We start from the raw sequence: 23,422 nt of genomic DNA, 5'->3' as shown, positions 1-23,422 counted from the left end.
GAAGACGTAAGTGCGTCACGCAGAGCATCTCGGGAATTGTAGTGTGTTTCTGCAAGCCAATGGGATCCGGGGAAACATGATAAGGATGCGGTCGAGGCTGGGAATGAGCTGGAGAGGGTGGGACCACGCAGGAGGCAGATCCAATAAACAGGAAGATTTTTCTCGTGACGCCATCGGCGCGCGCCGGAAGCGCGGATCACACGGGCCCCTACACGGCTGGCCACAAGGATGGCAGGTTTTGCGGAGCTCGGGCTGTCATCGTGGCTCGTGGAACAATGTCGGCAGCTGGGTTTGAAGCAGCCCACGCCCGTGCAGCTCGGCTGCATCCCCGCCATCCTGGAGGGTGAGTATGGCCCGGGGCCTTCCCCAAGAGGCGTCTCCGCTCCTCTCGACTTCTTTCCCTTCTCGCAGCCTTTGCTCATTCCGGTCCCACGAGGCGAGGGGCAACCTTGGGCGTTACAGGAGATCTGGGGTTCCGGAGGACGACTGGACAGTGTTGGCATTTAGGTTGCATGACTGACTCGCTTTGTGTCCGTACGCAAGAGATGTAATCTCTGAAATTTTCATAGTCTCAGCACAGGGAGGGTTTGATGAATGACTAATTGATAGTATCGCAAAATCCTGCAGACCTGGTACTGATATCTTTATTTTACAAATAGAAGTTGAGGCTGTCAAAATTGCTGGTAGATCCAGGACTCCTTGGTCCTGTGATTGCTCCTCTAGGAGCAGGTCTTCTCTCTGCTCCTCTAGCCCAACCCAGTTTGGCCATTAAAGAGAGGCCCACAGGAAGCCTAAGATGTGACAAGTCAAGGATTAAATAAACAAATGAAGGGGTCAACAGGGAGCACAAGATGCATATGAGGGAAGGGAATTCTGGGTTCCCCAAGTTCACTTGCTCCTGGACGGAGTCAGAATGAGGTGGTGGGAAGCTGTGGGCATCTCGGGTCAAATGGATATAAGTTCCAGTCCAGCCTGCCACTCACTGGCTGTGTGTCCTGGGCAGGTCTCTGAAACCCAGCTGTCCACACATGGAGGGTGTTGATGCTGCTTTGTCCCCAACCCAGGTCGAGACTGCTTGGGCTGTGCCAAGACAGGCAGTGGGAAGACAGCAGCGTTTGTCCTTCCCATCTTGCAGAAGCTGTCTGAGGATCCCTATGGCATCTTCTGCCTTGTCCTGACACCCACCAGGTGAGCCCCCAGCAGGCCTTCTGGGTATGGGTTAAGCAGCTGTGCTGTCTTGGGCAAGCCCCTTTCCCTCTCTGAGCGCCCTTTTCCCACGTGTGAGATGAGGATGAAAATCTTGCTACCCACTTCTTAGGGGTCCTGCAGAATTAAACAAGATGGCCTGGGTGCAGTGGCTCGCACCTGTAATCCCAGCACTTTGGGAGCTCCAGGTGAGCGGATCACTTGAGGCCAGGAGTTCGAGACCAGCCTGACCAACATGGAGAAACCCCGTCTCTACTAAAAATACAAAAAATTAGCTGGGCATGGTAACTCATGCTTGTAATCCTAGCTACTCGGGAGGCTGAGGCAGGAGAATCGCTTGAACCCAGGAGGCGGAGGTTGCGGTGAGCCAAGATCGCGCCATTGCACTCCAGCCTGGGCAACAAGAGCAAAACTCCGTCTCAAAACAAAAAAGAAAGAAAGAAAGAGGCAGGCAGCAGAAAGGGTACTGGGGCCTGGGCATATTGGAGCCAGTTTGAGAAAGGCCTTGAATGCAGGTGGAGAGTTAGAATTGATTCTGGGGGTGTGTGAGCAGGAAAGGTGGGCCAGGGAGAGGCCAGGACAGAGTTTGTTGGGGGCAGAAAGGAGGCTGATGCTTGAGACCCTCTGGCTGGGGCAACTGGCTGGTGGTGAGGCCATTGCTGAGAGGCGAACTGGGGGAAGGCACAGGTTTGGGATAGGAAGAGATGCTGAGGCCAGCTTGGGTTGGGCTGGTGAAGGAGGGATGTTCCAGGCTGAGCCTGGCGAGGGGGCAGGGGCCACAACGGCCTCCAAGGCTTCGGCATCAGAGCCTTTGTGAACAGGACCGGGCAAGTCAGGAGCTTGGGGGCTCAGGCAGGAACCCTGGGGATGGAGAGGGGAATGGGGGGCAGGTCCAGAACCACTACCTAACCCAGCCTGGCCCCTTCACACCCACAGGGAGCTGGCCTACCAGATCGCAGAGCAGTTCCGGGTCCTGGGGAAGCCTCTAGGGCTGAAAGACTGCATCATCGTCGGTGGCATGGGTATGGGAGCTGGGAGGCGGGGGAGGCCCCAGCATGGGACCCTAGCAGCTTTGGACCACCCTCCCAGCCCTGCCTCTCACGCTCTGTCCCCCAGACATGGTGGCCCAGGCTCTGGAGCTCTCTCGGAAACCGCACGTGGTCATCGCCACGCCGGGGCGCCTGGCAGATCACCTGCGCAGTTCCAACACTTTCAGTATAAAGAAGATCCGCTTCCTGGTGAGTTCGCCCCGCCCCTGCAGACCTCAGGAGCTGTGCTCGGAGCCTCCAAGCCCAGCATCAGAGCCTGGGGCACCATCTCATCCATTTAGGAGATGTATGTCCCTTAGACTGTCCAGTAAAATGCTAGGAACAGTGACAAGGACCGTTCAAGGACCAACAAGAGGGGGCCCAGTCCTAGCAATGTTATTTGAGGGTAGGGCCTTGCTGAGACTTGGGTGTGGGGCAGGCCTCCCTTGGAAGGAGGGTACTCCAGGGCCTAGGGTCCACGTCCACGCCTCTCAAAGAGGCCTGTTTTAGGGGTGGCCAAGACCCGGGGCCATGTACAGCACCCTCACCCCTGCCCCCACTGGCATGGCAGGTGATGGATGAGGCAGACCGGCTGCTGGAACAGGGCTGCACTGACTTCACCGTGGACCTGGAGGCCATCCTGGCGGCCGTGCCGGCCCGCAGGCAGACGCTGCTGTTCAGCGCCACGCTGACCGACACACTCCGGGAGCTGCAGGGCCTAGCCACCAACCAGCCCTTCTTCTGGGAGGCACAGGCCCCGTGAGTCCACAGCCCAGACAGCATGGGGAGGGCAGCCCCATCCTACAGACAGGGACACTGAGGCGTGGCGGTCTACCTGTCCATCCCCAGGGTGAGCACCGTGGAGCAGCTGGACCAGCGCTACCTGCTGGTGCCTGAGAAGGTCAAGGATGCCTACCTGGTCCACCTGATCCAGTGCTTCCAGGATGAGCACGAGGACTGGTCCATTATCATCTTCACCAACACATGCAAGTGAGCGGGGCCCGCCTCTCCCCTCCCACCGCCCTTCAAAGGAGGAGGTGGCCCGACGTCTTTGGTCTGGGACACACAGCCAGTCTCAGCACTCCCCAGCCTCTGCTCAGCCTGGAGGTCATGGGGGCTTCCCTCAAGGAGCCAAGGTCCCTCAATCTGAAGGTGCAGCTGGCCTTTGGGGTTCCTCAGCCCAGCCCTTGATGGAAGGGCCAGGAAACCCCTGCAAGCAGCTGTTTGAGCAGCCCATTCACTGTGTTCTGGGGGTGTCACTGAGCTTTCCTGGGACTCTAGTCCCATCTCAGAGGAAGTTGTGACAACTAACAGGCCTGGTGTGTGTCTCCGCAGACAGAGACCCCTGGGGAGGGCAGTTCACATCTTCATTGAGCTGTTTGGGAAGGTCATTGAGAAGCTGGAGGCTCTTCCAGCATGAGCCAGGATAGAAGGGCAGAAATCAAGGCGCTTTAAACGCGTTACCTCCCAGAAGAGAAAAGTTGGGACTGGGCGCAGTGGCTCACACCTGTAATCCCAGCACTTTGGGAGGCCGAGGTAGGCGGATCACCTGAGGTCAGGAGTTCGAGACCAGCCTGCCCAACGTGGTGAAACCTCATCTCGACTAAAAATACAAAAATTAGCCAGGCATGGTGGCGAGCACCTGTAGTCCCAGCTACTGGGGAAGGTGAGGTGGGAGAATCACTTGAACCCAGTAGGTGGAGGTTACAGTGAGCCGAGATCGCGCCACTGCACTCCATCCTGGGGGACAGAGCGAGACTGTCTCAGGGAAAAAGAGAGAAAAGTTTGGCTGTAGGGTGGCTGTCAGGCACAGCAGGATCCAGCAGCTTATGTGATGGTCCCCATCCTTTCTCCCTGTGCCCCTCTTTCTCCTCTGTTTTCCTCTGCTGGCTCCTTCTTGGCCTTCTTGGTAACAGTGACCGCCCCTAGCAAGTCAGTTTCCAGCCTTCCAGCCCTGCAGTCCCAGGGCCAACTCTTGTCAGTTCCAGCTCTGGGGAAGGATCAGCAGAGAGGACACCAGGCAGGCAAGACCTCTGCCAACCCTCATCCTGCCTCTTCTTCTTTTTTTTTTTTTTGAGAGTCTCATGCTGTCCCCCAGGCTGGAGTATGGTGGCGCAATCTTGGCTCACTGCAATCTCTGCCTCCTGGGTTCAAACAATTCTCCTGCCTCAGCTTCCTGAGTAGCTGGGGCTACAGTCATACGCCATCATGCCCGGCTAATTTTTGTATTTTTAGTACAGACAGGGTTTTGCCATGTTGGGCAGGCTGGTCTTGAACTCCTGGCCTCAAGTGATCCACCCGCCTCAGTCTCCCAAAGTGCTGGGATTACAGGCGTGAGCCACCGTGCCTGGCCTGCTGCCTCTCTTTTCTAAGCTGCATGAGGCCACTGTGCTAGGTGTCTCAGGGGCGGGTGGGGGCAGGAACACCTTCCCAGAACCTGACAGCTGGAGGGGTTGACAGGCACATCCTTCCCGCCAGGACCTGCCAGATTCTGTGCATGATGCTGCGCAAATTCAGCTTCCCCACTGTGGCTCTGCACTCCATGATGAAGCAGGTGAGGCGACCCCGGGGCCCGCCAGCCTCACCCTGGGACACCTCCCAGCCTCAGACATTGGCCCCGATCCTTCCTTCTGCCGGGCGCCTTCTTCCTGCTGCCTGGTCTCTTCTGGTCCCAAAATATCGCAGCTCGAGAGGCCCTCCCTAACCATATCTCTTTTAGCCGTCATTCTTTTGTCCCAGTCTGACTTCTCATGGTTACCTTCCTCAGTGGATGGCTGGGGACTGTCCCGGCCTCTCCGCCCTGTCCCCAGGCCTCACACAGAAAACCCTGCCTTCATGCATTCCCAATTTTCTTCCCAACCCTGTGCAGAAAGAACGCTTTGCCGCCCTAGCCAAGTTCAAGTCCAGCATCTACCGGATCCTGATCGCAACAGACGTGGCCTCCCGGTGAGCAGCCCCCAGTCCCCTGCCAAGGGCACTCCCTCTTTCACTACAAGGCCCCACAGATGAGAAGGCTGGCCTCAGGCGTGTCAGGCAGCCCCCAGCCTCCCTGCTGAGTGACCCTGGGTGAGTCCTAGCCTCGGTTTCCCCACATGGACAGGGGAGCTGACCAGTCACCTCTGCCTCCAGGGGCCTGGACATCCCTACGGTACAGGTGGTCATCAACCACAACACCCCCGGGCTCCCTAAGATCTACATCCACCGAGTCGGCCGGACGGCCCGTGCAGGTGAGCAGTAGAGGGGGAGGCCGAGCCTTGGGCCTCTGTCCCTCCAGCCTGCCCAGCAAAGTCAGGTGGTAGGACGTGGGTAGGGTGCAGCCCACAGATGAGAGCTACTCGGGGCCATGTTTGCAAGTTGGGGAGTTGTCCTTTCTAAAGCAAAGGTGAATCCCAGCTACTCGGAAGGCTGAGGCAGGAAGATCACTTGAACCCGGGAGGTTGCAGCAAGCCGAGATTGCACCATTGCACCCCGGCCTGGGCAAAAAGAGCAAAACTCTGTCTCAAAAAAATACAATAAAATAGGCCAGGTGTGGTGGCTCACGCCTGTAATCTCAGCACTTTGGGAGGCCGTGGTGGGTGGATCATGAGGTCAGGAGTTCGAGACCAGCCTGGCCAACATACTGAAACACTGTCTTACTAAAAATACAAAAAAATTAGCCAGGCATGGTGGAGGGTGCCTGTAATCCCAGCTACTCGGGAGGCTGAGGCAGGAGAATTGCTTGAACCTGGGAAGCGGAGGTTGCAATGAGCAGAGATCGCACAATTGCACTCCAGCCTGGGCGACAGTGTAAGACTCTGTCTCAAAAAATAATAACTAAAATAAGTAAATAAAATAAAAATATAAAATAAAGCAAACGCAAGTGAGGTGCTGCCTTCACCCAAGCCAGCTGATGAACTGAGCAGTGTGGGGCTGCCCCCTGGGAGGGTGCACACACAGCCCCAGCCCTGACTACTTGCTGCTGCCTCGTCAGGGAGGGGCACGGTGCCCATGAGATGCTCTCAATTCTGGAGCCAGGAAAGATGTGGTTGCTGGGGTCAGACGGGGCCTGGACCTTCTATCCTGACCCTGTGGTGCTGGGCAGGTTACTTCCACTCCCCACACCTCACATGGCGGATAATGAGAATGGTGATGTCCATGTGGTGCTGCCATGAGGGTCACGGACCTTGTTCGCCATCAGTGCAGTTTTGGCCCTAGTCACCGTCACAGAAACAGCAAGCAGAAATCTTGGGCTGAGGCCCATCAGGGCTAACGGCTGGCATTACTTAGACTGGGTTCCCTGGCAGCCAAGCCAAAAAGGGAAGTCGGGCAGTAACTAACTGCTGTGTAAGGCTAGACTGGAAGACCTGCCTCTCCCCAGCGACCCGTCCTCCACACAGTGGTCCTGCTTGGTGTCAAGCCCAGACACTCTGGGCTGGTCCTTCCCAAGCCTAAGCCCTTGTTCAGCATCTCCAGGAGGACCCCTGAGCTGTGTAGCTGTCAGGATCTACCCTTATTTGCCCCATGTCCTGACCCCCAGCACATAGCAGATAACTGGCACATCCCCACAGGGCGGCAGGGTCAGGCCATCACGCTGGTGACACAGTACGACATCCACCTGGTGCACGCCATTGAGGAGCAGATCAGTGAGTGGGGTGGTGGGGGGGGGTGGAGAAGGAGGGGTGGGGTGGGCAGAGGTGGGCACCTCGGGGTGAGACCCATTTTCCCCTGTGAGACACCAGCCGGCCTGCTCCTGTGAGCAGATTTAGGCTGGGGCTTCCTTCCCTAGGCGCCCCCAAAAGAAGTTCTTTTGCCCGTTTATTGAAACAAACTCCCCATAGTTGCCACCAGCAGCTGAAAGCCATATCAGTCAGGAGGGGACTTGGGTTTCTCAGACTGAGGTGTATGGAAGGTCCCTGAGATGTCAGAGGCCCCATTGACAGGGCCTGGGCCCGTTAAAAACCCCTAGGAGTGGTTTCATATGCAGCCAAGACAGAGACACTTCCTAAGGTATCTCTGATCACTACATAGACTGTCCTGAAATTTAGAAACATCTGGACTTGGCCAGGCACAGTGGCTCACACCTGTAATCCTAGCACTTTGAGAGGCCAAGGTGGGCAGATCACTTGAGCCCAGGAGTTCAAGACCAACCTGGGCAACATGGTGAAACCCCGTCTCTACTAAAAATACAAAAATTAGCCAGGTGTGGTGGCACACGCCTGTAATCACAGCTAGTTGGGAGGGTGAGGCATGAGAATTGCTTGAACCCAGGAGGCAAAGGTTGCAGTGAGCCAAGATCGCGCCATTGCGCTCCAGCCTGGGTGACAGTGAGACTGTCTCAAAAAAAAAAAAAAAAAAAAAAAAAGAAACAAACATCTGGACTTTAAGGCCGGGCACGGTGGCTCACACCTGTAATCCCAGCACTTTGGGAGGCTGAGGTGGGTGGATCACTTGAGCCCAGGAGTTTGAGATCAGCCTGGGCAACGTGGAGAAACCCTGCCTCTCCAAAAAATACAGAAACTAGCAGCACACGCCCGTACTTCCAACTACTCAAGAGGCTGAGGTTGGAAGATGGCTTGAGCGGAGGCTACAGAGACCTGATTGAGCCACCGCACTCCAGTGTGGGCAACAGAGTAAGACCCTGTCTTCAAAAAAAAGGAAAAAAATATCTGGACTTTAAAGGACACTGTTTGCAAGAAATTAATATTCATGGTTAAACTCATAATGCTGCTAATACTGAAAAAAAAAAAATGTGGGGGGGAGGCTGAGGCACGAGAATTACTTGAACCCGGGAGGCGGATGTTGCAGTGAGCCAAGATAGTGCCACTGCACTCCAGCTTGGGTGACCGTGAGACTCTGAAAGATAGCGGTCCATACCTTCCTTACCTCAGAAATCCCTGATCTTGCCCACCTGGTCCTTACCTGATATGACCCCAGATGGCCTTGCATAGCCCAAAGCATGGGGAACTCACTACTTGGCTGAACTCCCTTTCCATGTCACGTCTCCTCCCCACCTCCACCCCCGGCTTTGCCATCCCTACAGAGAAGAAGCTAGAAGAATTCTCCGTGGAAGAGGCCAAGGTGCTACAGATCCTCACACAGGTCAACGTGGTGCGAAGGGAGTGTGAGATCGTGAGTGTCAGAGGCGGGCGAGGACTAAAGTGCTCTCCAGGGCCGGGGGTGCTCCCTTCCAGGTGGGGCCCCCGTGACCAGCATCTCCTTATCCCACTTCCCTCCACCAGAAACTGGAAGCGGCCCACTTTGATGAAAAGAAGGAGATCAACAAACGGAAGCAGCTGATCCTGGAGGGGAAGGTGAGGGCCGAGCCCGCAGGTAGGGGGTGGGTGGCCAGTTTCCCTGGGTGGGGCCGCCAGCTCAGCTGTCCCCTGGTCCTCCCTGTGCCAGGACCCTGACCTGGAGGCCAAGCGCAAGGCCGAGCTGGCCAAGATCAAGCAGAAGAACCGGCGCTTCAAGGAGAAGGTGGAGGAGACGCTGAAGCGACAGAAGGCTGGCAAGGCTGGCCACAAGGGGCGTCCACCCAGGACCCCACCTGGGTCCCACTCAGGCCCAGTCCCCTCCCAGGGCCCGGCCTGAGCCCCACATGGCCATCTGCTGAGTCCTGGACTCTTCCATGGAGCTGAGGGTTGGAGGAACCTTCCTTGGGGGCAGCGGCCCTTCCCGGGGGCCTACCCAGTGCCCCACAGCGGAACCCATGGGCGCTCATGTTGTGCGGGCCCCGCTCCTCTGCCCCGAAACCACTGGCTGGCCCCTTTCCTGAGCCTTGGCCAAGATTCAGGCTGCAGGGGAAGAAAGAACATGACCGGGAGGTTGTGACCCCAACCCAAGGTCACCCCCCAGGGGTGCCGCATACAGGAGGTGCCCAATAAATGGGTCTTTTGACTTCCTCAGTCTGACTTTTGAAGAGCAGGGGGACAGGAGAGGTGGGGTGCAGCCGCTGGTGTTTCTCAGGTGTCTGCCCAGAACACCACGTCCGTTTCCACCAGGCAGGCCCAAAGTTTTGCAGACAAACCACCTGCTCGAACGGCCATGGGATTTTGGGTCCTGAAGCTCCTTCTCTGGGCTTCCAGTTTCCTCACGCGGAGAATGGGCATAGCAACTGCCCTGCCCTCCAGAGGCGGCTGTGAGGCTTCGGTGAGGTCAGTCCTGTGCCGAATGGGCGCAGCTATGAGCTTCCCTGGCCACCCACCTGGCCACATCTGGGGGTTGTGGCCAGAGTGAAGAGGTCATGAAAGTCCAAACTTGGCCAGATGACGTGGGCTAAGTCCAAGGGGACAGGCAGAGAGATACCAGAGCCAGGTTCCTGGCTGTGTGGCCTGGGCACCCCCCTCGGACTCCAAGCCTCACCCCTCATCTGCAAGTGGCTTATAACTGCCACCTGGATGCGGGGGCACCCAAAAAGAGGCAGGGAAAGGGGCCGGCGACATGTTAGGTGCCCAGATACCCACATACCACACACACAGCCACGCTTAGAAATGTAATCTGGGGATCTAGAAATTCTACACAATGAGAAGCTCAAAAACAGCCCCCAAGCTGCCAACAGCCAGAGCTGGCTGGGGCCCATCCCAGCTCGGCCCGGCCCACCCAGGGCTAAGTTGGGACCCCCAGTCCCTTTCCAGGACGAGTGGACCCAACTATGCCGCCTGCAGCCTGGCCCACATCCCAGGCCGGAATCATTCATAGAAAACCAGCCCCAGCTCAGGGCGCAGCCTCAGCCAGGCGGGCCAGGCCCTCACGCAGCTCACTCAGCTCAAACAGCCTGACGTCCAGCAGCTGCGCCGCCCGGCCCACCTCAGCCCGCGCCCGCTCCCGCTCTGCCCGTGCCTCCTCCAGGCTGCGTTCCGTCGCCCGCAGCTGGTGCTCCAGCTCTGCATTGCGGGTCTCCAGGTCCTGCCAGGAAAGGGTGGGTAGGGTTGGGGGCCCCAACAAATCCACAGTCCTGCCCGAGGTGTCCAGAGTCTGACCACCTTCATGTCCTCTTCTGCCCAGAGCCACCCTAGGGCGCCCATCACACCAGGAATAAAATGCACACCCCACAGGGGCCTAGCTTCTGCCCTCATTTCTTTTTTTTTGAGATGGAGTTTCGCTCTTGTTGCCCAGACTGGAAGGCAATGGCACGATCTTGGCTCACTGCAACCTCCGCCTCCCAGGTTCAAGCAATTCTCCTGCCTCAGCCTCCCGAGTAGCTGGGATTACAGGCATGCACCACCATGCCCAGCTAATTTTTTCTATTTTTAGTAGAGACGGGGGTTTCTCCATGTTGGTCAGGCTGGTCTCGAACTCCCCAACCTCAGGTGATCCACCCGCCTCAGCCTCCCAAAGTACTGGGATTACAAGCGTGAGCCACCGCGCCCAGCTCCCTCATTTCTAAAAAATAGGAATTTTCTCTGTTGCCCAAGCTGGAGTGCAGTGGCACCATCCTAGCTCACTGCAGCCTCCAACTCCTGGGCTCAAGCAACCCTCCCACCCCAGCCTCCCAAGTAGCTAGGAATACAGGTGTAAGGGAAGCAGGTCCTTTAACATCTCAACTTATTGGGCTCACAAGAAGTGCCCCTGAGCTGGGCGTGGTGGCTCACACCTGTAATCCCAGAACTTTGGGAGGCAGAGGTAGGTGGATCCCCTGAGGTCAGGAGTTCGAGACCAGCTTGGCCAACATGGTAAAACCCCCTCTCTACTAAAAATACAAAAATTAGCTGGGCATGGTGGTGCACACCTGTAGTCCCAGCTACTCTGGAGGCTGAGGCAGGAGAATCACTTGAGCCCAGAAGGCAGAGCTTGCAGTGAGCTGAGATCGGGCCACTGCACTCCAGCCTGGGTGACAGAGTGAGACTCCATCTCAAAAAAAAAAAATTGCTGGGTGTGATGGCTTATACCTGTAATCCCAGCACTTTGGGAGGCCGAGGCAGGCGGATCACGAGGTCAGGAGATCGAGACTATCCTGGCTAACATGGTGAAACTCCGTCTCTACTAAAAAATACAAAAAATCACTGGGGCATGGTGGCGGGCACCTGTAGTCCCAGCTACTTGAGAGGCTGAGGCAGGAGAATGGAGTGAACCTAGGAGGCGGAGCTTGCAGTGAGCCGAGATTGCACCACTGCACTCCAGCCTGGGTGACAGAGCGAGACTCCGTCTCAAAAAAAAAAAAGTGCCCCCTGAACATTTCTCAGATAAAGCCTTTAGCAAAAGCCAAGCCAAGGCTGGGCGCGGTGACTCACGCCTGTAATCCCAGCACTTTGGGAGGCCGAGGGCAGATTGCTCGAGGTCAGGAGTTCGAGACCAGCCTGGCCAACATGATGAAACCCTATCTCTACCAAAAAACACAAAAAATGCTCGGGTGCGGTGGCGCATGCCTGTAATCCCAGCACTTTGGGAGGCTGAGGCGGGCAAATCATGAGGTCAGGAGTTCGAGACCAGCCTGGCCAACATGGTAAAACCCTGTCTCTACTAAAAATACAAAAAATTAGCTGGGTGTAGTGGCGGGCGCCTGTAATCCCAGCTACTCAGGAGGCTGAGGCAGGAGAATCGCTTGAACCCGGGAGGTGGAGGTTGCAGTGAGCTGAGATCGTGCCATTGCACTCCTGCCTGGGCGACAGAGCGAGACTCCATCTTGAAGAATTAAAAAAAAAAAAGCCAAGCCAAGCCAGACCTGGTTCCAATGCAGGCTCTGTGATCTCAGGCTGAGAACAGGAGGAATTGACGGGGTCTGGCACGGGAATGCATCAGGGACTCAAGCACTGCTTGTTGAACCCATAGATGGATATGAAACTGTACCAATAGCCACTGTTCACATGGCACCTGCTGGGCATCAGGCCTTCCACGGGACTGGGCCTCCCAATACTTTATCGTCTTAGGTAGATATCGTCCTGTCTGTTGAGGTGACTGTCACCCACCGTCACCCCGCCTCCTGGTGCCCACACACACCTGCACCTTCTGCTGAGTCTCCTCGCGCTCGGCAGCCTCCGGGGCCTCACGGGGCCCCCCAGTCTGACTCTTCAGGGTCTGAATCTCCTAGAGGAGAAGAGTTCCCAGGGTCTGTTGCGGGGGTCCTGGCTTTCCCGCGGGAGGTGAAGGAAGGCGAGGCCTGGGAACCACACTTGGCACTCACCTGGTCCTTGGTTTGCACCAGAGCTTCCAGCTGTTCCAGTGACTGGCCCTGGCCCGGCCCCTCCTTCTCGCTGGCGGGGGTCACCTCTGAAGCTGCCTGAGCCTCCAGCTCAGCCACCTGTGGGACAGGAATAGCAGCCCCTGACGCCCCCGCCTGCACTCTCCCTTGCTCGCCCAACCTCCACGGAATCTGCCTCCTGTCTGGCCACGCCCAGGACCGAGCACCCAATTCCCTTGGTTAGTGCCACCACCCCCCTCTGCACAGCTTGGACTTTAGGGTCTGATCACCCTCTGAGGTTGGCATTGTCTCAAACCCATTTTACAGAGCAAGAAACTGAGGCTGGGTCAGTGACCTGCTGAGGTCACACAGCCAGTCCATGAACCCAGGGCAGATGGGAACTGCGGAGGCGCGGGCTCCACAGTTGCCCGGGCCAGGTGGGGGTCTCTCGGAGGGAGGAGTGCCCTCACCCGCTGCCGCAGCCGCTCGGCCTCTGCACGCTGAGCCTCCAGCTGCTGCCTCCACTGGGCTGCGGCGGCGTTGGCCTCTCGCAGGGCGCCAGCCAGCTTGTTGTTGCTGTCCTGCAGCGCGAAAAACTCGGCCTCCCACTGTACCTCGCCCACGGAGCTGCAGGGACACGAGGGTCGGCAGTGGGTGACACGGGGCTGGGGGGCGGAGTCGGGGCGATGCTGGGCTAGGGGGCGGGGCCGGGGGTGGGTTAGCTCTGGGCTTAGGTCAGGGCGAAGGCTGGCGAGGGTGCGGAGTCGGGCAGGAAGTTGGACTGGGGGCGGGGCCAGGGTGGAGTGGCACTGGGCTGGGGGCGGAGTCAGCGGCAATGATCGGCTAGGGGGCGGGGCCAGGGCGGGTGGTGCTGGGCTGAGGCGGAGTCACGGGCGATGATGGGCTAGGGGGCGGGGCCAGAGGAGGGGTGGCTCTGGGCTAGGGCACCGAGTCAGGGCCACGCAGGGCTGGGGACGTGGCGACACTGAACGCTGAGCTTGGGGATGGGGCAGTCCCGCAGAAGCGGGGTCTTGTCGGGGACCGAGTCAAAGAAAGGGGCACGTGGAGTACGCCCAGTGACACTGTGGGAATGTTGAGGGAGGGATGGGAGGTTGGGGAGAGTCAGCCGATGGGGGCGTGGTCAGGGTGGTTATCCTAAGCCCAGAGAGGCATCGACGGGGCGAGGTTAGCAGCGAGAAGAGACAGGGGTGGGGTCAAAACGGAGGGGCGTGACCAACGCAGGGTAGGGGCGGGGTCGGCTCTGGGTGGGGCAGCATTCAGATCCTCGTCCCCTTCCCCAGTCTTGGGTCCACAGTTAGATCCCGCCATCCGTGGCACTCCCTTGGCTTCCGAGAACCGCCTCCTCGTCCCCCACCCCTACCCCCGCCCCTGCCACGCCCCCAAGTCCTGCCCCTCACCCCTCAGACAGCATTTTCTTTAGCCGCTCGCGCTCTGTGGGGCCGGGAGCATCAGCGCTCTGGCTGCGGAACAGTTTTTCTTCGCCCGGGCCGTTGGCACTGACGAGAGGGCTCGGGGGCACCTATGCACGGGTAAAAGAGTAGGTCACGACCCCACATCAGCTGGGATCAAGGCTGATGTGACTGGGGTCGTCACATCGGGGGTCCAATTGACCTATGCACCCTAAGCAGGTCCTTCACAGCACAGGATCCAAGTGTGTCCCTCCCCACCTCACCCACCCTCCATGGCTCCCTATGGCCCCTAGGCTGGGAGTTCCATGCCCATGCCCTCAACCTTGCCTTCCTGGGCTTTCACCACCCCCAGGAGCAAGTCTGATGCAGGTTAGTCTAAACCAAGATACTTGGAACCTGTAAGGTAGGGGAGGGGGACAATCGGACAGCTCCCTGCTGTTCCCTTCCCTGCGGCCGTTTAGGATTTCAGCAGGAAGCCCTGCCCAGGCCGAATTCGTGTTTCATGAGCAACCCCACTGCTCATGAACCCACTGGCGGGTGCCCTGCGAGAGGCCAACGCCGCGGCAGCCCAGCGGAGGCAGCATCTGGAGGCTCATGCTTTTTTTCATCTCTGCAACTCCTGTCCACAGCCCTGGGCCTGGTACACAGCAGGTGCTCAATACATAATGCTGAATAAATTAATGTGGGAAAATACGCAGGGACAGTTTGTTGTTCTGCCGCACACTTAGCCATTTCTTTCTTTCTTTTTTTCTTTGAGACAGAGTCACACACTGTCACCCAGGCTGGAGTGCAGTGGCACGATCTTGGCTCACTGCAACCTCCACCTTCTGGGTTCAAGCGATTCTCCTGACTCAGCCTCCCAAGTAGCTGGGACTACAGGCGCATGCTACCACGCCTGGCTAATTTTTGTATTTTTTAGTAGAGGCGGGGTATCACCATGTTGGCCAGGCTGGTCTCGAACTCCTGGCCTCAAGTGATCCTCCCACCTCAGCCCCCCAAATTGCTGGGATTACAGGCGTGAGCCACCGCGCCCAGCCACACTTAGCCATTTCAATTTCTAGTCTTCCATCTTGCCATCTGAGCTGGTTTTGCTACTGGGACCTCCTGGGTGCACCCCACCGGCCCCAGGCAAGGTCCAGATCCTCTATGACACGCTCCACACCGCTTCTCCATGGTCCCTGCCGTGGGTCTAACTTTAGGTCATCTGGAAGCATTGGGTCTTGAGGACCAGCAGAGTGCCCCGGTCTCCCAATATCAAGGTCCCCCAATATCAGTTGAGCGCCTGGCTGACTCACAGGTTCCCAGGCAGGCATAGGGGAGTAGGGAGCGCTGACCTGGTGGGAGGCGAGCCCCAGGGCTGGACTGGTGAGCTCCCCGCCATCCTGAGATTTCTCCCTGGCCAGCCTGGCTGCTTCCTTCACTTCCTGGAACTTCTCAGCAAACTAAGGGAGTGGGGAGGAAAAGACAGTAAAACCCCAGCCCATCCTCCCAAACAGGTCCCCATCACCCAGTGACAGCCCCGTCACTTTTGAACTGTACCCATCCCCTTATCACACACCTTGGAAGAAGAAGAGAAAGTTTGAAAAATGATGTACCACGGTGGGTGGGCAGGTGGCATCAGATCACAGAGGTGGCATTTAAATACATTGGGCCACATTGAGAAAGGGAAAGGAATTCCCATTTCCTCCTTTTAGGAAAGGGTCTCACTTTGTCACCCAGGCTGCAGTGCAGTGGCATGATCTTGGCTCACTGCAGCCTTGACCTCCCTGGCTCAAGTGACCCTTCCACCTTACCCCTCCACCAAGGAGCTGGGACTACAGGTGTGTGCCATCATGCCTGGCTAATTTTCATACTTTTAGTAGAGATGGGGTTTCACCATGTTGGCCAGGCTGATCTTAAATTCCCGGCTTGAAGTGATTCGCCTGCCTCAGCCTCCCAAAGTGCTGGGATTACAGGCACAGCACCCAGCCTTTTTTTTTTTTTTGAGATGGAATCTCGCTCTGTCACCCAGGCTGGAGTGCAGTGGCACCAGCTCAGCTCACTGCAACCTCTGCCTCCCAGGTTCAAGCGATTCTTCTGCCTCAACCTCCCTAGTAGCTGGGACTACAGGCCCGCGCCACCATGCCCAGCTAATTTTTGTATGTAGTACAGATGGGGTTTCATCATATTGGCCATGCTGGTCTCAAACTCCTCAAACCCACCCACCTCAGCCTCCCAAAGTGTGAGAATGACAGGTATGAGCCAACACGGGTCCCTTTTAATCTTTATTAGGGCTATTTCAACAAAGAGAGCTTCAGGTGGGTGCTAATCTGTCTTTAACACCTGTTATTATTCCTTTATAACAAAGAGATTAGGTCTCAGGCTCTGAGAGACATCAGAAGTCAATGAGAAAGTAATCATCTCATTCTTGTTTTTGTTGTATTAAATGTTTACATGTTTACATTTACCACCTATTTATGACAAATCAATACCAGTTTTCCAGTTAGGATAAACCCACCACCCCGGTTTTAAAATAAATTTCCTTAGTTTAAAAATAATTTTTTAGGCCGGGTGCGGTGGCTCACACCTGTAATCCCAGCACTTTGGGAGACTGAGGCAGGCGGATCATTTCAGATCAGGAGTTCGAAACCAGCCTGGCCAACATGGCGAAACCCCATCTCTACCAAAAACACAAAAATTAGCCGGGCATGGTGGTGGGCGCCTGTAATCCTAGTGCTTGGGAGGCTGAGGCAGGAGAATTGCTTGAGCCCAGGAGGTGGAGGTTGCAGTGAGCCGAGATTGTGCCATTGCACTCCAGCCTGGGTGACAGAGTAAAACTCTGTCTCAAAATAAATAAGGCCATGTGTGGTGGCTCACGCTTGTAATCCCAGCACTTTGGGAGGCTGAGGCAGGCGGATCTTGAGGTCAGGAGTTCAAGACGAGCCTGACAACATGGTGAAACCCCATTTCTACTAAAAATACAAAATCAGCCGGGCATGGTGGCGCATGACTGTAATCCCAGCTACTTGGGAGGCTGAGGAAGGAGAATCACTTAAACCAGGGAGGCAGAAGTTGCAGTGAGCCGAGATCGTGCCATTGCACTCCAGCCTGAGGGACAAGAGCGAAACTCTGTCTCAAAAATAAATAAATAAATAAATAAATAAATAAATGATTTTTTAGGCCGGGCATAGTGGCTCACACCTGTAATCCCAGCACTTTGGGAGCCCGAGGCAGGCGGATAACCTGAAGTCAGGAGTTTGAGATCAGCCTGGCCAACATAGTGAAACCCTGTCTCTTCTAAGAATACAAAAATTAAAAAAACAAAAATTAGCCAGGTGTGGTGTGTCTGTAATCCCAACTACTTGGGAAGCTGAGGCAGGAGAATTGCTTGAACCTGGAGGGAAGAGGTTGCAGTGAGCCGAGATCAGGCCACTGCACTCCAGCCTGGCAACAGAGTTAGACTCTGTCTCCAAAAAAAAAAGACCTAAATTAGAAAGGTAAATTGTCGGGGCCGGGCGCAGTGACTCACGCCTGTAATCCCAGCACTTTGGGAGGCAGAGGTGGGTGGATCACGAGGTCAGGAGATCGAGACCATCCTCGCTAACATGGTGAAACCCCGTCTCTACTAAAAACACACAAAAAATTAGCCGGGCGTGGTGGCGGGTACCTGTAGTCCCGGTTACTCGGGAGGCTGAGGCAGGAGAACGGTGTGAACCTGGGAGGCAGAGCTTGCAGTGAGCCAAGATCGCGCCACTGCACTACAGCCTGGGCGACAGAGTGAGACTCTGTCTCAAAAAAAAAAAAAAAAAAAGAAAGGTAAATTGTCTGGGTGCAGTGGCTCAAGCCTGTAATCCCAGCACTTTGGGAGGCCAAAGTGAGAGGCTCGCTTGAGGCCAGGAGTCAAGAACAGCCTGGACAACATAGTGAGATCCTGTCTCTACAAAAAATAAAAATAAGAATAAAGATATTAGCTAGGCATTGTGGCGTGTGCCTATAGTCTCAGCTAGTCAGGAGGCTGAGGTGGGAGGATCCCTTGTGCCCAGGAGTTCGAGGCTGCAGTGAGCCTGATTGCACTGCTTCACTCCAGCCTGGACAACAGAGCAAGATCTTGTTAAAAAAAAAAAAAAAAAAAAAAAAAGAAGGGAGGGAGGGAGGGGAAAAAAAAAAGGTAAATTCTAAAGCTTCTAGAAGAAAACAAAGAAAGCCTGGTGTGCTAGCTCATGCCTGTAATCCCAGCACTTTGGGAGGCTGAGGCAGGTGGATCATCTGAAGTCAGGAGTTCAAGACCAGCCTGGCCAACAAAATCCCATCTCTACTAAAAATGTAAAAATTAGCTGGGCGAGGCCGGACGCGGTGGCTCATGCTTGTAATCCCAGCACTTTGGGAGGCCAAGGTGGGCGGATCACGAGGTCAGCAGATCAAGACCACGGTGAAACCCCTTCTCTGCTAAAAATACAAAAAATTAGCCGGGCGTGGTGGCGGGCGCCTGTAGTCCCAGCTACTCGGGAGAGGCTGAGGCAGGAGAATCGCTTGAACCTGGGAGGTGGAGGTTGCAGTAAGCCAAGATCACTCCAGCCCATCTCAAAAAACAAACAAAAATGAACTAGGAATCAAACCAGGGAAGCTCAAAAGGGCTTCAGTCTCATCTCATCCTACAATCCCATCCTACAGATGGGAAGATAGAGGACCTGCCCAAGATCCCAGAGTGAGCCCAGGAGAAGACTTGAGCCCAGTCTCATCCGTTCCCTCCACTTTCCCCCTCACCCGGCCCACCTGTGTCAGATGCTGTTCAGAGGCAAAGCCCAGGCCGTAGACTGTGTTGGCGCGACTGTCCGCCCACTGCCCGAACTTCTGGGAAGTTTTGGTGAAGGTCATGTTGGGAGTGACAGTGCTGTTGATGATGGCCTAGGGTCAGGGAACAAAGTTCAAGGTCGATGGGACAGATACTAATAAACATGAAATCCCCCAGGTATCACCTTGTATTAGGGTCCTGAAGGTCTTTACTCTGAACCATTTCAGGAGATAGAGACTAGGGCCTGGGAAGACTCAGGGTTTCCCATCCCTTGGGCACACAGCAAGCCAGCCACCAGACCCAGGGTTGTCACCAGGACTCCTGGTGCCTCTGCCCCACCCAGACCCCACCCGGACCTTGGCACCCCCGATGCTGATGATGCGGTAGACATTGCGGGTGGCATCGTAGAAATAGGAGACAGTGAGTGCGTGCTTGCCCGCCGGGATCCAGTTTCGCTTGGTGGCTGGGTCGATTTGGAACACGTGCGCCCGTGTGCTGAAGATTGGCTGCTCCCTGCGTGGGGAGAGGGTGTTCGGTGGGGGCCAGGCACCCCCCTTAGAAAGCTCAGGGCCAGGCTTGGGGGAGGTGGGAGCTCACCTGGCTGTGGACATTGGTCAGGCTGGGATGGGCAGGCTCTAGGGGGCAGCCAGAGAGGTGGCAGGAGCACTGGTTTGGCCCCTAGGGAGAGAGGAGGGACTATGAGTGTCCCTCAGGCCAGGCTGAGGGAGGCCAAGCAGGTTCCATCTCAGGACCCATCACCAGGTGTGCCTGTCATGGAACTTTCAATCAAAAAGGCAGGAGAGGCCCAAATTACACCTGGTGCTTTGGGAGGCTGAGTCAGGAGGATCCTTTGAGCCCAGGAGTTTGAGACCATCCTGAGCAACATGGCGAGACCCCATCTCTACCAAAAATTTAAACAATTAGCCGGGTGTGGTGGCATGTGCCTGTGGTCCCAGCTACTCGGGAGGCTGAGGTGGGAGGATCGCTTGAGCCCAGGAGGTCAAGGCTGCAGTGCAGTGAGCTATGGTCACGTCATTGCACTCCAGCCTAGACAAGAGAGCGAGACCCTGTCTCAAAAAAAGAAAGAAATTATAAAAAGGAACAAAAAGGCAAGATAATTATTATAGATAACTCAGAGCAAGCGGACCCCATCTTTCTTTGTCTAGGGGAAGCCCCCACAACACCCTGTACAGGAGATGGCCCTCTGAGAGGAGCCTGGTGGCCACTGACATCCAGATGTAAATTTCTCACTGTCCTGGTTATTGTACCCCCCGTGAAGTCCCCTCCAACCTGGGCTGAGCTGTGGAGGCCAAATCTCTGCTGAGTTCTTTCCACCACATTCACCCATGACTGGCCAGAGCAGGGCTCTCCATCAAAAAATGGGGCGTTGAGAGGTGTGTAGTACCAGGAGACCAGTTCCCCACTACACCCTGCAGAGGGACCCTACCCCCAGAAGCTCCCACCCTAGGGCAGAGGCACACCTTGAAGTCCAGAGTCCAAATCCCCAGGGAGCCCCCAGCCAAGTTAAAAAGACAAGATGTAGACAAACAGCCAATCCCAATGCCCACCATGGGGGGCAGGGCAGAATCCACATTGGGAGACCAGGGCTCCCCAACCTCCCCATTGGGCCATTCAGCAACCCCGAATGTGCAGGGGACCAAGGAGGAGTTTGGAGGAGGGGGAAGACAGGTGGGGGAGGGGAGGCCCCAGCCCAACGGCCTCTGTGGTCAAAGTAGGGATGCCCCCCCCATCCTGTCCTGGGCAGCTGCTGTCCTGGTCACAGGGTCTGAAACCGGAGCCCCTGAGTGGGGGTGGGGCTGCAGCTCTGGCCTGGACGGGGGCGGGTCCTGCGCCGGGTGGGAGTTTGGGAACACAGGGGTCCCCGGAACCCAGGCCCTTCCGGTCTGGCAGCTCCTGCTGCGACTTGCAGCGTTTGGGGAAAGTTACTCACCAACTAGTCATGCGCCTCGGATGCCGCCGGCCACGGGGCTCCCGGAGGGGGGGTCCGACACCGCCCGGTGCCCGGGATCCCCAATCTGGCCGGTGGATGAGGCCCCATCCCATGCACCCCAGTGCGGGGGACGGAGGGGTTAATATTAATTCAGGATCCCATCCCCACCCGAGGCAGGAGGACACCCAGTGCACGCCCCAACTCCGGGACGCGCGCTCTGACCCTGGAACTTCCGAGATTCTCGCGACGCCCCGTTTCTGGGTCCAGAACTTCGGGGACACCTCTTCTGCCTCCTCCAACCCCAGGACGGTAACTCCGGGGACACCCTCCGTGCCTCCTCCTCTAACCGGGTCCGGGACCCCGGTCCCCCGCGTTGTCCTAGACTCCTAAACTTCGAGGACCCCCTGCCACCCCTCCAGTCCCTGGGTCCGGGACGTCCGGACCCCTCCCACGCCAGTACCCCAGCCCAGGTCCGCAGCTTTGGGGACCTCTTCGCAGCCTCTTCCAACGCCGGGTCCAGAACTTTGGGAGCCTCCCGCACAGTCCCCTCTCCGACCCTGAATCCAGAACTTCGGGACCCCCGCGCTCCCTCCAGCCCTGGAACTTGGGGACCCCTCGCGCCGCTCCCAGTCCCGGGGTCCGGAACTTCTGGGGAACCCCCACGCCCTCCCCTTGGCCCTGGGACTTCGAGGCCCCCGCGCTCCCGGCGCAGGCTCGGCCGGCCGGGCTCACCCTGCCAGGTCGGCGCCCCGCGACTGTCCAGGCGCGAGTCGGGTGCGGCCCCCGCGGCGCTGACTCCGCGCTGCCGGGCGCCCCGCTCGCTCCCTGGCTCCCGGGCCCGCGCCCTCCGCGCCGCCCTCCGCGCCGCCCGCGCCTTTGTCTGCGCCGCCGCCGCCGCCGCCCGCGCCGCCTCCGGTCCCATCGCGGCCGGTCCCGACGCGGCCGCCGCCCGCCCCGCCTCCCCGCCTCCCCGCCTCCCCGCCTCCCCGGGCCGCCAAGGCCGCCCCGCTGCGCCCCCTGCCGGCTTTTTGCACGGGAAGGGGTAGGGGTGAGGGGATAAGGGGGAGGGGCGGGGGCCGGGACTGGGGAAGGGACGGAGGATTGGGGGAGGGGGCTAGGGGCGGTGGAGGGGGACTGGGGGTGTTGGAGGGGGCCTGGGTTGGGAGCAGAGGGTGGGGAAGAAAGACAGACGGAGAGGGACATCTGGGATGAGAAAGAGACCCAGAAACAGAGACACGGGGGAGACAGGCGGAGAGATAGGAAGCAGATGGAGAGAGCTGCACGGACAGCGATGTGACCTCACCCTCCTGTGACCTTCTCAGGGGACAGCTGCCTCTGTCCCCACTACCTGAGGTCATAACTTTGGGCCTGTGAGGGAGGTCAGGTCCCTCCCGGGCTGACATGGGTGGCCCAGTGAGGTTGGGGAGGGGGCAGTGGGTCTCAGGGTCTGCATACAGTAAGTGCTCAACGGGTGTTGCCAGGAAATGGAAGAGATCAACTTCGGGAGGGAAGGGGAAGCAAGACAAAGAGAAGCCTCTGTTCTCCTGCCTGCGCCATCCCTAAGCAGGGTTACGTCTGTCCACCTCTGTCCCTCCCAAGACGATGGTAAAAATGCCCACAATGGTTGGATTAAGGTTATCTCTGGTGTTGTTTGAGGGTTCCAAAATCCAAAGGCTGAGGGAATGTCTCCAATGCATGGCTGTATCCCCTCAGCCTCCACTGGCGTGAGTTTGTCACCTCTGGTCACAGGGAGCGCCCCCTTCCCACACTTGCCAGGAGAGCGTCCTTCCGGAGTAGAACTAGGATCCACCTCCCCAGCCCCGAGCCCACGTGTCCCACTTGTCAATCCTGGTGCCGCCCCCTCTCTGGCACGGTCTCCAAAATCACACAGTGCCGTTGGTTTGTTTGTGGACAGAGGTCCTGCAGCTCCCTGGAACCAAGGCCTGTGGCGCCCTAAAGCTCTGACCTTACATTTGAGTTTTTCTTTTTTTTTCTTTTTTTGAGACAAAGTCTGACTCTGTTGCCCAGGCTGGAGTGCAGTGGCACAATCTCGGCTTACTGAAGCCTCTGCCTCCCAGATTCAAGCGATTCTCCTGCCTCAGCCGCCCGAGTAGTTGGGACTACAGGTGCATGCCACCACACCTGGCTGATTTTTGTATTTTTAGTAGAGATGGAGTTTCACCATGTTGGCCAGTCTGGTCTCGAACTCCTGACCTCAAGTGATCCGCCCCCCTCAGCTTCCCAAAGTCCTGGGATTACAGACGTGAGCCACCACACCTGGCCGACACTTGAGTGTTTTGACAACTTCAGAGAGGCTTTTGCTTTTCATCTCCAAGACCTCTGTTCCTGTCTCCTTTCCCTGTTCCTTTATTTCTGTTTCCTTCTAAGAAGAATAGTATATCTGAGCTGGCAGTTACATTACATTCAAATTACCTTTAGGTGAATTCCAGGTCAGATTGTTTTTGGAGATTGACTCCTGGGCCAAGATCTGAGTCTTCCCCCATCCAGGCCTTTGCCCAAACTGTTCCTTCCACCTGGAATGCCCTCTCTGCAGGCATCTCTTCTGCCTTGTCCTTCCAGGCTCAGCGCCACCACCCTCTCTCCTCCTCCAGGAAGCCTCTCTGACTACCCTGGCCTTAGAAGGGATCTTGCCCTCCCCTGTCCCAATCCCTGTGACTCTTTTTTTTTTCTTTTTTAAAGTTTATTTTTAGAGACGAAGTCTCACTATGTTGCCCAGGGTGGTCTCAAACTCCTGAGCTCAAGTGATCCTCCCACCTCGGCCTCCCAAAGTGCTGGGATGACAGGCGTGAGCCCAGACCCTTTCTGTGACTCTTATGTTACCTGTTGATTACATGACCAGGTCTGGGTGCTCCTCTAGGGCTGGCCCATCCATCCTGAAGCCCCAATCTAACCCAGCACAAGAGCGACTGTTCATCCCAC

At 57.0% G+C, this 23,422-nt stretch overlaps 2 protein-coding genes across 3 annotated transcripts; one reads left to right on the top strand and one right to left on the bottom strand.

The window, feature by feature from the left end:
* The first annotated feature begins 179 nt into the window (after positions 1-179).
* On the top strand, positions 180-9,118 carry DDX49 (DEAD-box helicase 49). The gene is made up of 13 exons (XM_003275837.2): positions 180-343; positions 1,065-1,188; positions 2,143-2,228; positions 2,323-2,444; positions 2,806-2,993; positions 3,084-3,224; positions 4,713-4,788; positions 5,104-5,180; positions 5,364-5,461; positions 6,782-6,856; positions 8,254-8,342; positions 8,453-8,524; positions 8,616-9,118. Exons 1-13 carry the CDS (start codon positions 229-231, stop codon positions 8,802-8,804), a joined length of 1,452 nt encoding a protein of 483 aa, XP_003275885.1. The 5' UTR covers positions 180-228; the 3' UTR covers positions 8,805-9,118.
* Positions 9,119-9,692: 574 nt separating this feature from the next.
* On the bottom strand, positions 9,693-21,416 carry HOMER3 (homer scaffold protein 3). 2 transcript variants are annotated; one of them, XM_030820370.1, is made up of 10 exons: positions 21,215-21,416; positions 19,129-19,209; positions 18,888-19,044; positions 18,513-18,644; positions 15,095-15,202; positions 13,749-13,870; positions 12,801-12,957; positions 12,334-12,450; positions 12,150-12,236; positions 9,693-10,118 (listed from the first exon to the last, which is right to left on the bottom strand). In XM_030820370.1, exons 2-10 carry the CDS (start codon positions 19,140-19,142, stop codon positions 9,927-9,929), a joined length of 1,086 nt encoding a protein of 361 aa, XP_030676230.1. In that variant the 5' UTR covers positions 19,143-19,209; positions 21,215-21,416; the 3' UTR covers positions 9,693-9,926. The 2 variants fall into 2 exon arrangements, with proteins under 2 accessions (XP_030676230.1, XP_030676231.1); XM_030820371.1 differs by lacking the exon at positions 21,215-21,416 and adding an exon at positions 20,483-21,190.
* Between the last annotated feature and the right edge of the window lie 2,006 nt (positions 21,417-23,422).

This window comes from Nomascus leucogenys, chromosome 10, assembly GCF_006542625.1.
Source record: "Nomascus leucogenys isolate Asia chromosome 10, Asia_NLE_v1, whole genome shotgun sequence".
Lineage (NCBI taxonomy): Eukaryota > Metazoa > Chordata > Mammalia > Primates > Hylobatidae > Nomascus > Nomascus leucogenys.
This window is presented reverse-complemented; position numbering and strand designations above follow the sequence as displayed.